At 39.5% G+C, this 16,960-nt stretch overlaps 1 protein-coding gene across 2 annotated transcripts in view; it reads left to right on the forward strand.

Annotated features, from left to right (window-relative positions):
• Nucleotides 1–16,960, forward strand: part of TET2 (tet methylcytosine dioxygenase 2) — an 80,328-nt gene that overhangs the window by 39,103 nt on the left and 24,265 nt on the right. Inside the window, exon 2 of one of the 2 annotated variants that reach the window (XM_067568267.1) lies at nucleotides 13,441–16,816. In XM_067568267.1, coding sequence (XP_067424368.1) covers nucleotides 13,486–16,816 — 3,331 coding nt within the window. In that variant the 5' untranslated portion in view covers nucleotides 13,441–13,485. Of the gene's footprint in view, nucleotides 1–13,074; nucleotides 16,817–16,960 lie in introns of those variants that run through there. The other variant, XM_067568268.1, reaches the window with a different exon arrangement.

Genomic DNA, 16,960 nt, shown 5'->3' on the forward strand with positions numbered 1-16,960 from the left:
GCATGTAGTATGTAAAAGCCCATTTCCCCTCAAACGCTTGTGAAAACCCTATATTGTTTAAGTGACACCTCTGTGCTTCTTGCAGGTTCGGAGTCAAATTGACTGAGGGTCTCTGCCAGATTACACCATTTGGTGTGGACCCTGATGATGAAATCTTCACTGGTGGACCAGGTTGTAGTGCAGCCTCAGTTACTGTGGTTATGAGCAGTGCTCTAATTATGGGAGGAGGGGGCTGGCCCCCTTACTATTTATAGCAGTGGTTCCCAACCCCTGGCAGCTTTCAAAGTGGCCCACTGCTCCCCTCTCGCTGATTGCAGAAGGGAACCACTGCCTAAGGACCCAGGCCAAGGCAGTGGGAGACTCTACTTATCCAGCTGAGAATCTCCTACCGCAGAGCTCCTGTGGCACCCTAGTGGGTGTCTGTCATATTCACACATACACGCTGTCATAGCATGGAACCGAATTACTGTCCTGTGGGATGCAAGATGCTTTACTGGCACAATGAGGTGCCAGTTTGCAGAGTATTTAGTTTAAGGTATTTCTCTTCTTTAAAAGATGCCTGCGTGTGGGACAATATATTCCCCCGATAGATAATGTCCCTTTGTAACATGCTAGTCTGTGAAATAGAGGGGGATGCAAAGGTTGCACCCACAGGGCATATGGATGGAAGTGAGGGAGGCCAGGAGCCCCTGGGGTGTGCAATGAGTCCACCCTACAGAATCCACTGTGTGCGACCCCTTATCACTTAGTTAACAACAATAACTTTTTTTTTAATGTAGCCAAGAAATCAAAAGGCATAGAACAAGGTCCTGTTTTGCCTGGTTACCTCAGTATGTTGTACTGTATGCAATCGGGGTCTGCCTGAGTGGATCATGGCCTAGTTTTATGCTTCCTACAACTTTGGAAAAAGTTCTCAAGTGAAGGCAGGGAGGAACACATTTATTAGTGGTTTTACTTCTCTTTCTCTATTCCCTACTTCCTTTTTTGTTTGACTAATAACAGCGCCTGGAGGCCTCCACTAAGATCAGAGCCCCATTGTGCTAAGCACTGTATATACACATGGTAAGAGCAAGAAACGGGGGACAGCTCCAGAGACCAGGCTCCAGCCTGAGCCTGAATATCTACACTAATTAAACAGCCTCACAAGCCCAAGGCATCCGACATGGACCAGCTGCAGGCATTTAATTGCAGTATATACAGACCTTATGTGACTTTCTCAGGGTCACACAGGAAATCTGTGGCAGAGCTGAAAATTGTACTAATATATCCTAGACAGAAATGAGAGGAAAAGACCATTCTTTCTTCCTTCCTATTCCATGTGTCTGTCTAACTTGGCTACTGTTGTGCCAAGTGATATTTGTTGAAAAGTTAAATTTTCAAGAATGTTTTATAGAGACCCATTCAAGGCAATCTTTTCCCATATAGTTTACAAAAACAACAATAAAAAGTATAAATGGAACTTAAATTGTTTCCTTACTCTGGGAATTCTGTGGTAGTTTCTTTATTTTACTCAAAAGTAAGGAAATTGAACAAAAAAACCCAAAACAAACCCTGTTCAAATCAGAAGCTTATTCAGCACAGTAAACTGTTGCGTTCTCCAACCCAAGTAGTCATGGAACATTTCAATGTTTGTTTTTGCAAATAGGTAGCTATTCCTGTTAGTCTGCCTTTGCAATGTGGTGCTCTGCCATGACAAACAGGGAACAAGGCACTACTGCATCAATTAAAAGAAAACAATTCTTCCTCCTCAGAAGGAATAATTGTCAGCAAATGACGTTCTGTGGGTCAGAGAACAATTAGCAGTTCTGAGGAAGAGGCTGTGGCAAGGGCTAAAGACAGTAGAATTTAAAGACAAGGACCCTGATTAGAACATGTTTAAGTGCTTTGCTGAATAGGGGCCCAAATCCTTGTATCCTCAATGATTATTTTACCCATATGAGATCAGTTGATGTCCTATGTGCGTACTACAGGATTTGGCTTTAAATGTGACTGCTGAATATCACATAACACGGGAACCAGCCTAGTGAAGTAGTTACAATAAGTTCAGGAGACAAAGAGGTGAACATCACACAGGCAATATGCAGCCCACATAGTATTTATCAGTGAAATTCATGTAATGTGCATGTCGGTATTCTTGATAAGGGTGAGAAAAATTAGGCCATTATTGTAAAGAACCTGAATCATCTCAGTATTTTTTCATGTTTCTTGATATAAAATACATGCGCCAAAGGATACAGGACATTGCCTCTAACTGTTCTATAGCCAAGAAATACCTTTGGATTCTTATCAAATTGCCAAGAAAAAGTCAGACTACCATATTTAAAATCAACAGTGCAAGATTTTTTCCCTGCTATCCTCAAGTGTGTCCAATGAGTATAGGTTATTTTTAAAATACAAGTGGACTTCACTGTGTGAAATAACTTTTATGATAAATTTATAAACAAACAACCAAACCAATAAAATGCAAGACCATCATGGTTCATACACCACAAACCAAAGCAAACCAAATGACCTTATTGCAGGATAGATTTGAGCTTGTTTGGGTAGGACTGTGTCATTGATCTGTCTGTAAAGTGCCATTCGCAACCTTATGAAAATACTAATGTGCTTGACAGTTAGGGTCTCAAGCAATATAACTTACGGCTGTGCTGTTTCGGCGTTTAAGACCATTTCCTTTCTTTTTCTATGGGTACACGGTCAAGAAAACTAGACCTTGAATATTGCATATACTTTAGGGGTTATACTTTAATGTAAATGCATGATTCTGTTGTACAGCTGATCTTCAGAACTCTGCTGCACACATACTTTTTCACAGAAATAGATATTTCCCTCATTTTGAGCCTAGTAGACAACTATTGGGCTACTGCTATGTAAATGTTCATTAAAACCCCAAATCATTTAAGCACGTCCTTAAATGTTAAAAAGAAGTTCTGGATGATGGATCAAGATGTTCTGAAGAGAAATAATTGATAATGGCACGTATATATTTGCTTTTCATTGAAAAATGTCCCTTCATTTTCATTGTGTTTTTGAATGGTAGTGTCCTTTAAGTAAGTTCATGGGGGAATACGTTCTTCAGTGGCTATTAGCCAAAATGGTCAAGGATACAATCCCATATTCTGGGTGTCCTTAAGCCTCTGACTGCCATGAGCTGGGACTGGATGACAGGATGGATAACTGTCCTGTTCTGTTAATTCCCTCTGAAGCATATAGCCATTGTCAGAAGACAGGATACTGGGCTAGATGAACCAGTATGACCATTTTTACATTCTTAAGCATCCTCCATTTAAGAGCAGAAAATAGGGAGATCTAATATTAAAACCCTAAATGTAGGGGTTTTACCCTGCAGGTTACTAAGCACTTCAGAAAGCTGTTCGCCATTCTCACCTCCCATTGACTTTAATGGGAGTTGAGGAGATTCAGGACCCTTTAGGACCACTCTCTCACACTTGTGTGGTGCATAGCTCAACAGGGCTCTCAGCTGGTCTAGGCCTCCAGGCACCACCACAATACAAACAATAAGTAATAACTTCTATGAAGCATTCAGCACTTTGCAGAATTGTGCCCTTTAAAGTGCGCAATTAAACAGATTATTTTTGCCATTAAAATGTTGATGCTGGTCTGATTTGCTTTGGTTCCCTGTATACTGCTTTATTGCAAGTTAATTGCATGTACCCCAGGGCAGATCTCTCTCCTTTTTAGTCTTCCATGTTTAGGCATAGCTAGCTTTCCCCAACATTTTGTTAGTCATCAGTACCCATCATGAATTTTTAAGATATTGGTTGAAATATGTTTCTGATTTATTACATATCAATTACACACAAACATTTGTGAGCTAGATGGGGCTTTTATGATGGGTTGTCTACTGGGTTGTGTAATGAGCAGATCAGCTCTTCTTGTCAATTTTTTCCCCCCTACAGTGAAATTACTAGCTCATTTTGTCATAATCAACCTGGCTGGCCATCATATTTTTAGGAAATCCAAAATCTAATGTCCCTTTATGCATTTGACAGCAGTATGCGTTTCAGTTTAAATGGCTACATTGAACATTTAGTATCTTGATGACTGTCTCTCCCCTCCCCCTTCTTTCCATTTTTTTTAAGAAAAAGCAGCTGTTCATTTTCCCAAAGGCTCTATAGAAGTTATATTACCAAATGCAGATTTTTTTTCTTTTGAGCAAAAGCAGTTGTAGATGTTGGAGCTTAAAGCCTGATTGCCCTCATTCCTGCCCCCACCTGCCTATTAAAAAAAAAAAAAACCCAAAAATTGAAGATTGCTGCTGGCATGATAAGGAGCAGCTGTGGTATGAAACTGAATACAATTACAGTTCTTCAGCTTTAAACACACACACACACACACAAACACACACACTCACTTCTCCTTGGAATTTGACTAACAAACAAAAGACATTCCTTTAACTTCTTACTTTAAGTGAAGCCTACCATATTTATCAGATTTCAGGCTAAAAGCCCAGTCCTGCAAGCACTTATGATAGTGGAACTATTCATGGTTGTAAGCACTACGCCTTGCAGGTGGGATTTGTATATTTAAATAAGAAAAACAAAGTTCATCTGCTGCCCTTTCATGGAAGAGCAAAGAGGGATGGATGGATGAAGTAATTTAATTCTTATTTAGTTGCTTTTTAAATTTTGCCTTATAAGTGCTTGATAAACTCAAGATGTTTCTCCAAGCTCAGACTTGTCAGCTAGATTAATCATAAAAGTTTAATTCAAACCTAGTACAACACCCAAGTCTCTGCCAAAGAGATAGGTATATAAATTGACCTCAGCGTGCTAAAACAAGTAGCATTACTCCTTTAAAATGATGAGCTTTGTATTCATACTGCTTCTTTGTGCACCAGAAGTGGGTCCATGTCTTGGACAGACAATTAGTGAAATAGCATCTTGTGACTTCTTGGCAGAATATGAAGGAAACGTTGTAGAAAACTGACAAATGTTTGTGTTGTTGTGTTTTGTTTTAATTTACCATTTGTCATATGCTTTTTTTAATACCCCAAAGTATCTTAAGTCCTTCATTAGTACTTCAGTCATTTAAAACTCGCTTAAATCCACATGGGCTCTTGGAGGCCTTGGAAGATTGTGAGCTGAATTGAGTTGGCAGTGAATGGCAGCCTGCCAGAATGAGGAAAGGCAGCCTGTTTTTAAAGCTTTGAAAATATTTTAAAAGGAGTGACAGAGAGGAATGCTGAAGTTCCCTACAGGACTGAATAAATATCACTGTTATGAGGATCTGCTGTTGGAGCCTAAAAGCCTTAACTAGAGTTAAAAAAACACAATCTGCCATTTTTCTCCTCTTTTAGTTAGTTCTACATCTCTTCATGCTGCATCGTGCCATAAAAAGAGAACATTTTAACACGGCAACGAATGTGCTTTGAATCATAGGAAATTGAAGGAAAGTTGAAATGTCAGCTCATTCTGGGATTCTAACCCATAATCTTTGTCAACACACTAGTGCTGAATTTTTATGCTGTTCTAGAAATTGGTGACATGAGAGAAGCTTACCTTTAAAACAATACCTTTAAATAGACTTCCTGTCTATAAAGACTACTGGTTTTCCTGGTTCACCTCTGAGGCACAGTTTCCATAAAAAGGCCAGCCACCTGTCTCCCTCCAACTTTTTTCCTAACAGCATTCTAGCCAAATGTTTCATGCCATGAAATACATTAATTTCCCTTCTCAGTTTCTTACTAAACTATTGCCAAGTTTTAAAAGACAATGAAAATAAAACAAGTTGTGGGTACTGGAGTAAGCTGAGTAAAGGGAGAAGTCAAAAATTTGTCACAATGATGTAGGAGCATTAGCCAGAGACTAGAGTCCGTGGCTTTCACCCCAAACTTGGATTAGTACAAATGTCTTCATTAATGGCCTTCCAGAAAAATAAAATGGGGCTCCAGCTCCTGGGAAAAAGAAATACTATTACCAGAACATTAACCTCAGAAAACAAGCTTTCCATATTCCGACTGTCCTGAGGGAGTCGCACTGTGGCTCCTTGTTAAATATTGACATGATTTGAAAATTGCTTCTTTTGACTTATAATTAGTGCACAATTTGGGACGTATGCTGTTTTCTCTGAGATCAGTGGAGATCTCCTTAAGATAGTTTATTGACTATTCCAAAAATAAGATCAAGACTTAGGACCAAGTTCTCTTTTCCAATCCATATTAGTCTCCAGAAGCTGAAAACGTAATGTATTTGAGGGGATATCCATACCAAACATTTGCTCCTACGGTGTTTTTGCTCATCTCCAAAAAATGCAGTGCCTCAGTTCCACACATCCTCTGTATTTCTCATGGCAGAGCTCCAAGAGAGGGTATATTTTGCTAAACTGTTTCTATTTTACTGTTTGAAAAAGATGGATCAATTACAATTGACTTGGGAAGGAATACATTATTCCTTAGTACTTCCTCAGATGTACAGTTACTAATGAGCAGTTAGCCAAATAAGTGGTGCAAATACAAAATCTAAAACAAGGCAATCGGATGAATGTTGACAGTCCATAAGGGTTTTGAGACCTAGAAATCCATGGTTAGAATATGCTCAACCACTTTTGTGTATGTATATTCATTATGTTGCATCTAAGAGAGACTTTTTTTTCCCCCCTTTTTTTTTTTTTTTAATTATTTTGGGTTCCAAAGCCCATTGGAATCAGTGAAAACATCAGGCGTTCTCAGGCTTCTTTTCTGTCACACAAATTGTTCATTGTGCACACGACAATGCTGAGGAGATAAGATGGTTTTCACTCTGGTACCCTCAATATATGGATGACACGAAGCTTATAACTAATCTAGATGTGCTGTTTCCGTTTTTCCAAGTGCTTGGCTGAGATGGGAACTTGGATGAATATGTTGCTCAATACAAGGAAGTCAAAGGAGCTGCTAGTGGATTGGGGTATGTTGCTGGCATCTTGAGGTTCTGGAGAGATGGTGCCTGCCCACTTTTCTTTAGGGGAAGTTGTCAAAGAGCTTCACTTCTTTGTTTTTGGATCTGACTGCTTTTGGATTCTCAGCTGGTGCTGGTGGTCAAAAGCACCCCTTTTTCATCTGTTGTATATCTGGTAAAGCAACTGTGGTCATTTCCTCAGACACAGAATTTAGCAAAATAATCCACGCCATTGGTGCTTATAGATTACAATAATCCATTGTGAAGTACACAGTACTATTCTTGAAAACCACACAGAAGCTCAAACTGTGACTGCCTGACAGCACTTCTTCAGGGATAAAATTGCATTAAATTCTTATCGTCTACCAGGTGACATTCAAATTATGGATATTGATCTACTAAGGCCTTTGTGATTTGATACCTTGGTACCTGAGAATGTCTTTGTCCTAGTAACTTCTCCCCATGTGCCTCCATAGCAATGTAAGTCAGTTCAGACACTTATATCAATAGTTCCTAGATTTGAATGTCTAGAAGATAGGGGCACAGTATCCTCGATAAAATATCCTCTACTATGGAATGTGCTTTCTCTCACTGTGACTGATTGGAGTCCATTGACTATTACAGCATGTTGTTTTGGTCTCTCTCCCCTCTTAAGCTCTTATCAAGCAGGTTGAGGTTAGGGTTGTCATTTTGGTTTATTTGTGGGGAGGAGGAAAGAAAATATTTTACATTAATTAACTTTATATATAAACACACACACACACACACACACACACACCACACACAGATATTTAGTTTAAAATATTACAGAAGCACATCACTATGACTTGTATGTTAATAGAGTTAGCTCAGTAAAATCTACCCAAATGTACAGATTATGTATACAGAGTCTTCAAAGAACAGAATATGGTGAGAGGTTTGGGTATGTTCAATTGCCCGTTATTACCTCTCAGTGGTGACATTTGCAGATTGCAAAAGGACTATAATCACCAGCTGCTTCAAAATAGATAGAAGAAAAAAGACATGCCATGGTAACCATGCAGTGACATGGCCAGAAATCTAGGTGTAGTGATGTTTATTTTGAACTTAACAGAAACACAGAACAAGCTTTTCTTTATAAGCAATAATATTGCTGAGAGGTAGGTAATACTATAGTGATGAGCATGGTTATATATGCTTAGATAAATCTGAAAATTCTTTCTGACCCGGTGGGCTTTTTGTACCCTGCTGGGTGAAGTCCACTGAATCACATTGAATCCCCATCCTTCAGGGTAGGTGGAATTTTCAGACTCCAAATGGTTCAGTATGAAAACTTTAAAGCAAAAACCTAAAATTTTCAAATGCTTGTCTACACATGGAGTTATTCCTGATCAACTAATCCTGGTTAATTTAAAGTGTGGACACTTATTCTGGAAGTTTTCACTCAGGAGAAAACTCCCACTGGCTTCCAGAGTTCTTTTGCCTGAGTAAGAACTTCAGGATTTAGCCCATAATGTTACAGAGAAGGGCTGCTGTGAGCTTTTTCCTTTCTTTTCTGAAATTCCTTTTGTAGCTTCTTTCAACCCGAAGACTCTCAAAGTGCTTTACAAACTATATAAAATCATGAGGTTACCAATCACTGAAATTCAGCCACTTCTTTGGTGGGATAGGTCACTGTTTAACTATGCAGAGTAACACTAAACAACAAATCGAGTCAGGAAGTGAGCCTACTATTGTATTCAGTTGATATTAGTAGGGGAATTTAAGTAGGCAGACTTTAACTATCCCAACTGGAATTTGGCCAGGGCACCTTGATGACTACTCCTCTCTTGCAGAAACTGCCAGGGAATTTAATGACTGCAAATGATTTTGACTTCTGTTTCATTCAGAAGCTACCATTTCAGTACAGTGACTCCGAACTTCATGCTGGGGCAGGACAGTAATTTAGTAATGACACAGAGGGAACTGTCATATCATTGCTATCATCTGTAGTTCCTTGACTTGTACTCTGCGTTCTCCCAACAAACTACTGATCAAGTTCAACACCATTGAGATCACAGCCCAAGGAGCTGTGGCTGCATAAATACACTGTGAATGACTGGGCTATCAGCAAATCTTGGAGAAGATGCAATATGTTCTCTGCTCCGTTTCTGGTTGATATGGAGGGGCTGTTGTACCACCCATCTTAATTCTGTCAGCCAGCAAGTGATCATGGACATCCTAACAGCCACTGCTTTTCCTAGTGGGATTCAAGCCAGCTCTTGCGGAAGAGCACAAGGAAGAGGAAACTCACTCCAGTTTTCCTTCCTATTCCTCCTGCACAAGATGCATGCACAGCGGCTGATTAGAATCTGACTATGGATGTTTACTCAGCCAAACAACTATTTGTATTGTGCTGGTGTGCTAGGGACTTTGTGAATGCAAAGATAATAAAATTTGAACCTCAGGAATTGGCTCAAAATAGAGAAGTTATCAAAAGAGAGCAAATCAACGTAAGTAAGGTTACTTTTGACCCAAAACATGTTTTTTCTTGTTATCTAATTGTACATAAATTACTCTAATTTTTTTGTTCGTGAAGATTGCAGGAGCACTCCAAAAAAGGCACTCACAAATCTTTTAAAAAACTAACCAACCGTAATATACTTCTAACTCCTTTTTCGCCGTTTGTGCCCCATATGTGGCAAGAAATACATGTACATCCCTGGGTATTTCGAGAAGTCAAATAGTGGCGGGCAGAATTATAACAGTGGAATTTGAGATGCTGATCCATTTTCCCAGTAATATGCTATTTTTAAGTCATGCATCACGGCATCTTCAAAGAGGCCAGTCATAATTATGATGGATTAGACTGCAGAGTCAGTCCTAGGTGCAGTAATTGTTTCACAGATGCAGCTGATGTGACTTGAATTTCTAATAAATTATAGCTAGGGGAAAATATGTGGAGCTGCTAAGTGCATTGACTCAAACACAGCTCTTACTAGAGGAGAAAAAAATATACAGCTTTCTTTAAAAGAAATGTAGTTCAACCCACAACAAATGTAAAAAGCCCATAGAGTCCATTGTAATCCTAAACAATTCTGTTCAGCAGTAGCATGTAAAGCACATGCATGGTGTACTAGCTGAAATAAATACTAGAGGTATTCCTGTTGCTTGGTTTTTCCTAATTTTAAATTACATTACAAAAAATTACTGTGATTTTTCTGAGCACCTTTTATGGTTTGTAATAAGACCAGACTCGGGAGGACTGTGAACGACTGCATTTAGACATGGGGAAATCAAGAATAATGCAAAGTAACTGCAATCCTACATTTATTCTGAAGAAAGGAAATGTGAGGCTTTTTAAACCAATGAGTAAAGACTAGACTTTGAAGAGTCAAACTGTTAAATCCTGCTTTGGAATGCTTTTTACCACCTCCCTTTATGCTGGAGCCAATCAGAATCCAAGGGGTTGGTTGATTTGTAGTGTGAGGCTTTTGAGAAGCCTGTGAAGAGTGCATGTATTCTTTGTCATATATAGTAAGGAAGAAAATGCATGGCTTTCAAGGCCTGTGTGATCATGAGATTCCCTCCTGAGGAGCTGACACACTTTGCACAGAGGTTAGCATGCTGAGCTTAGATATAGGACACACTCCCCAAGCAGTAAGACTTCTTTACCCATCTATGAAAACAGAGCAAAAGGAGCTTTTGAAAACATACAGCCAAGAGTTAAACTTTACCATGTGTGATAAACCAGAGTTCAACCGCCAGTGTTAAAATAGTGATATGCTTTGAGGACCATTCAGAGGTTTCTCTTAGCTCACTCATATAAACTAATACCTTGTTTTGATAGAAATAAAAAATAATCTGACAGTGCAGTATTAATTACTGTTCCTTTTATTTCACTTTGTACTTTGCTGAGAATACTGTGTGATTTAGCTGCTTACACATGCATTTTTCACCCTTGGGAATTGTTCAGCTGCCAGCTAAGGTATCAAAAGAATGCAGGTAGGGAATGAAAAAGAAGGAATTTCAGGTTAGGGTGAAAGTCTGTTTCTTGAACCCTGTTGGGAGGCAATGTAATTCTGCAGCATCCTTTATTTTGCATTTCTACTTCAAAGAACTGCATCTGGATGAGGGGAACTTAGTCTGGCATATTGGGGAAACTTTCTACAGTGATGTCTCTTATGCTATGAAATAGTCTCCCTAGGGAAGTTACAAATGCCTTGTCACCTGGCACACTGAACGCTAGACAGGACAAGATGCTGGAATATATATTGTACGAAGAAGAATTCTGCTCTGTTGGGGAGGGAGGGAGTAGAGTAGATGACATAATTGATCTTTTCCAGCTCCAGTTTCTGTTTTTCAAATTACTTTATAGATTCACTTTGTTAGTGATGGGGTTTGGGAAGCAAAGTGACAGTAGCCTATTTTCAATGTGTAAAAATGAATCTGAGCACATGGAGAAAAGAGTTTTAGGGGTTAAAAGTACATTTAAGAACAATTGAGGGGGTGTGAGTAGTATATGTCCAGCTGTCAAGTTTTGACTGGCATGCACCTGCGATGCTTAGATTGTCCCTGTTCTGAAATCAAAGCCCTGAATGGAAAGGGAATCCAAGTAATCTTATATAATGCTATCAGTTCTGCTTATAGTGATTTTACATGGCCCCCCCAAGAGCAATTCTTATTTAAAGAGCATTTCTGAATTCTATTACTCACTTGAGCTCAGTAAGGCAATAATACCCCAGAATTCAGTGCACATTGTATAAATTAGGTGTAATTTGATATTGTAAAAAAATTAGAGAAGGATAAATATTCCTGTTCCGTTCTCTTGGAGGCAAATCTACTGCGATATGAGAAATTTTCAAATGTAATACTCCTTTCTGTGGAATGGTAATATCAGCAGCCACTTGTGAGGCGCTAGAGCAATGCAAACAAAGATGAATTAATAATGGAGAGCCATTCATATCCTCTTTCTGTGCAGACTAGAAGTAATGTCTTCATTGTAAAAGTTTGCCTGAGTTAAAATGTTTACCTCAGACTAATTCATACCATTAGTACATTATGTATTATTTTACTCATTTTCCTAACTTTCCCTGTCTGAAATCCTTCTAACATCTGCAAGGTGCTCTGTCAGTCTGACTTCTGTCATTTGGGGTGTTGGTGAAGAATGATAAAACCAATAAAGAACAAATTATGGAGAGTGTGCAACAACAGCTTTCTCTGTATTATTGGTATTATGAATCTTCAGTTGACCTGCCCAAACAGAATTAGACAGTCGTTGGTTGGAATTTATTCAGTACACGCTGGCAGCACGAGAAAGCTTCTTTTTATAAATAAAATGAAGATTAGTCAAGAGAAGAACTTCCAAATGACCCAACTCAAATCCAAAGACACAGATTTTAGGCTTTGCTGTGCAATGACAACAAAAATACAATTGCTGCAATACAATGGCTGCATTGTGAATGTCAAGAAAATACAGTCGGTTCCATAGGTAGATGACTTTAATTTTTTCCCATAAGTAAATGCATCATGGGAGTGTTAGTACTGTAACAATAAAGGATGAGTGTAGGGATTTCAGCGGAGAGTAGTCCATGTGTTTTTACATGTGCGTATTTTGCTAAGGGTGAGATTGTTGAAACACCAACTTTACATGACCTTGTCAGACAGCTGACGAGTAAAGGGGCAGGGGTGCCTCTCTAATTGGCAAGCTTGGTGGCAATAATCCTTCAACTCACACAAAAGAGGCTTCGCATACTATAATCAAACAACAGGATTAGCTCTAAGTCTGGGAACTACAGTTTCTGCATGATTTTCCACCTTACTTGGAAGAAAAAGCATTACAGAAAAGTACAGGCGAAGAGTATGCAAGTAGTAAATACTTATATTTTCATTAAAATGATCACTAATCATGCAGGAGTTTTAGCATTAAGATAAGAATTTATTTTTCTCTTTGTGTGTTTGAACAGCATTTTCTCATCCCCAGTTTATTTTTGCATGCCCTTTTCCATACTGATCTGAGTTTCTCTCCTGTGCATCCATTGTTAGAAATTTACTCAGTGCTGATAATGTTCTTATCAAAGTTTGAAAACACACTTGAACTAGTCATCTGCTGAACTTCAGAACATATGTCAAATTAAAATGTGAATTCAGACAGTATTTTGCTATAATGGTTTCAAGATAACAAGCCAAGCATTTTCGTTGCACAATTTTAAAAGCAAATCCTTTTCAGTAGCAAAAAGAGTGCCTGGTTCAGTTTCACTCTGCTTGCATACCACCATCAGCTTCACATGTTCGCGCCCAATCTGATATTGTTTCAGTTGAAGTTTTACCCTTCATTTATTAAAATTATATCACAACACTGTATGTAAAAGCAACACTTTATAATATCAACGTCCAATACTATTGAAAATACCCTCAGAAAACATTTTTTATTAAACAGGTGGAGGAGACCACTGTAATCTGACATGCAGTGCACAGATATAGGTCAGGAGGGCAGAGGCTCAAATATTGTGCATCTTGTCCATGATTTATGTATATCAAGTAAAACTAAACAGATTCTTTCCCCTCCCTTTTTCTCTTTCAGATACGTTAAGAGGGCAGCCTTGTGGATGGCCCTGGAGCAGGCCAGATGGAACAGGATAGAACCAACCATGTTGAAGGCAATAGATTGAGTCCATTTTTAATACCATATCCTTCTCAAGTTTGCCAGGTGGAGCCTTTATCAGTGAAGCTGCAGAATGGAAGCCCAGTAACAGAGAGAATCCATACTGAAGTAAATGGCGACCGTAAGTGGCTACTTTTTAAGAACAGCTATGGAATACCTCACGTGAAGGGAAATCCAAATAACCGTACCAGCCCTGACCTCCTCCAGGAAAAGAGAGTGTATTCCAAGTATATGCAAAATGGTGGGATAAAACGCACTTTTAGTGAGCCTTCTCTATATGGCCTTCATCAGAATAAGAAAATTAAACAAGATGAAGAGGTAAACGGAGAAAAAGATGAGCCAGAGGAAAAAGAAGAAAAACCAAGTGTCTCCAGTTCATGCAATGAGAAGGAATCTGTGAGTTTTACTGGACAAGAAAATGCAGCTTCAGATGTTATACAGTCTTCAAGATACAATTGTGATGTTTCAGAAAATCCTAGTGATCTCCAGATTCAGAATGAGCAAGAGAGGGAAAACATTAATTGCCACAAAAAGGACATTGTCTTACTACTTAAGAACAAGGCAATGCCAATGCCTAATGGTGCTACAGTTTCTGCCTCTTCCGTGGAAAACATGCATGGTGAACTCCTGGAGAAGACATTCTCTCACTATTATCCAGATCATGTTTCCATTGCAATGCAGAAAAACACATCTCACATAAATGCCATTAACAGTCAGGCTACTAATGAGTTGTCCTGTGAGACAACACATTCATCCCATATCTCAGGGCACATCATTTCCCTACAGACCTCAAACTCTGAGCTGCCTCAAGTGCCAGCTGTAGTGGCTACTGAGGTCTACAATATGGAAGACTCCAGTAAACCACCTGTATTACCAGGTAGCTATTCACTTCAGAAATCGGAACTACAGCTACAGCAACAAAACCCAGGCTATGATACACACCAGTTACCCATAGGAAACAGTAGTGTTCATGGAAATATGGGGCAGGTACCCAAACAAGATCTTTCTCTTAGTTCCAGCAGTAATCTGCAAGCTCAAATCAATAGCCTGGAGGGGTTTTCAGAGAAAGCAGAAAAAAATGGTGCTTTATTTAAACACAACTCAGTGTTCAGTTCTTCTCCTGCTTCTGCTCCTCCTCCAGCTCCAGAAATGAACAGCACTCTGTCCATTGGGGTTACAGAAGGACATCACTCCTATGACAACAGAAATGATGAAACTCTTCCTAGGGACGTGAAGAATAAAGGGCAGCAGGAGGGACCAATTTCCAAGAGTCCTGGCCTTGCCCAGCAACAACCTAACCCTCAACAGAAGCTTCCACAGGAGCCCAAGGTATTACAACAGGATGGCAGTGAAAGTGATTTGCCAGCCACCGTGATAACCTCCATTCAGCAATGCACAGAAGAAATAAAGCCAACGTCAGAACCTCACACCCAAGATCTGCAGGTAGTTGGGAGTAATGGAGAATTGCAGCAACACTATCAGCAGCTCCTGGGACAAAAAGAACATGAGAGCCCTCCTGAGAAAGGAAAAGGCCAAGTGAAGCAGCAGACACAACGTTATCCAAAACCAGGTTGGATAGAATTGATTTCCACTCATTTTCACCATAGAGACTCTCCCCAGAAGCCTAATGAGGCATTACTGAGGTCAATTCTTCAATTCCAGCCAAATCCAATGGAACAGACACATTCAAACCAGTATACTGGGAATCCTGATGCATTAAAAGGGCCTTCAGGACAGTCCCCTAGCCAGAAAATAATTCAACAGGAACAATTGCCTCAAGTGTACAAAAGTGAGGCAGCACAACTGCAACTCCATCCCATAGCTGACCAGCAGCTGCAGTTCCAAAAGCACTCACCCCAGCCACAGCTCACAAAGATGAATTCTCTGGTAAAGTCTCATGTGCAGCAACACCATACGCAGCAGCTTCATTTTCAACCCAGACAAGAACAACAAACTGAGCAGCCTTTGGGGGCCCTGTTAAAACAGCAGCACTTGAATCTCCAGACAACAGAGAATGAACAGTTCTTACATTCAAACATTTTACAACAGATGTTGCAAAAACAGACCCAGCAAACACAACTGTCACGGAGTCCACAGCTAACCCCAAACCACCACCACCAGCAAGCCCTGCAAATGAAAAGTAAAGAATTGTCTCAGACTTTTTTCCATTCCCAAAGCAACAATGAACAGCAAATAGATGGTGCATCCTATAGTCAGCTTAAACAAGAAGAATGTTTTCAAACCGAGAATAAGTATATAAAAACAGCCGAGTTCCCACATAACCCTCAGCTTGGACTAGAGCAGGTACAAAGTGTGAACAGTAAAACTTCCCTTTACAATCAGATTCTGAAAACAAATACTAATCTGCAGCATCCTGGCCATGTACACTTGGTTTCTGAGAAGAAAGAAAACACCATAAGTGCTGAACTCTTTGGAGTAAACAAAATGCAGGGCTTGCAACCTGCGCAATATTATCCAAATAGCATGACCCCAAAGCAAGATATTCATCATTGCTTTCAAGAGCAACAGACTCAGCAGGCTTCAGTTATACAGCTACCACTTCAACAACCAGAGGGATGTGGTAGTAATGTGAAACAAGATGCCTCCAGCCAACAAGCTACACAGATTCAGCAAAGGTACTTACCACACAGCCAACAAACTCTCCCACAAGACCAGAAAGGGTGTCACCTTCAGTCTCAACCCCACAAGGATTTTCAAAACCATGCTGCTCTCAGGTGGCATCTCTTACAAAAACAAGAGCAGCAAATACACCAACAAGCCAAACCTGAAATTTGTCCCATTGTGATGCACAAGCCTATAAAAGTTGAGGCTGGCTCAAAATCTAATGTCTGCATGCATCCATCAACTGGACAGCTAGAAAACAAAACATGGAAAAAAACAATTAAACAAGAGAATCAGCACTTTGGTTGTGAGAACATGCAACAAAAAAGTATCATTGAGACAATGGAACAGCAGCTGAAACAGATTCAGGTCAAATCATTGTTTGATCACAAAGCTCTTACTATCAAATCACTTAAACATGTGAAGGTTGAAACAGCAGGCCCTATCACTATCCTATCAAGAAATTCTACTGCTGCAGAATTTGACAGTCACACCCCAGCCTTAGATCAACAAGCAATTCCTTCTGCTGAAAAAACCCCAACTAAAAGAACAGCTGGATCTGTTCTCAATAACTTTTTAGAATCACCTTCCAAGTTATTGGATACTCCTGTAAAAAATTTATTGGACACACCTGTCAAAACCCAGTATGATTTCCCATCATGCAGTTGTGTTGGTAAGTGTCAAGAAATGTACCAAAAAGCATATTGTTAATTCACAATTAGGAAGGTAGTTTTCGAAGTTGTTGGGGTTTTGTTTTTTATTTTAGGATGATTTTTGAGAGTGCCAGCCATTAGTAAGGGAATGTTTCAGTTTCTTT

Source organism: Emydura macquarii, unplaced genomic scaffold (assembly GCF_026122565.2).
Source record: "Emydura macquarii macquarii isolate MOO-44397 ecotype Brisbane River unplaced genomic scaffold, CSIRO-AGI_Emac_v2 contig_2863, whole genome shotgun sequence".
In the NCBI taxonomy this organism is placed as follows: domain Eukaryota; kingdom Metazoa; phylum Chordata; order Testudines; family Chelidae; genus Emydura; species Emydura macquarii.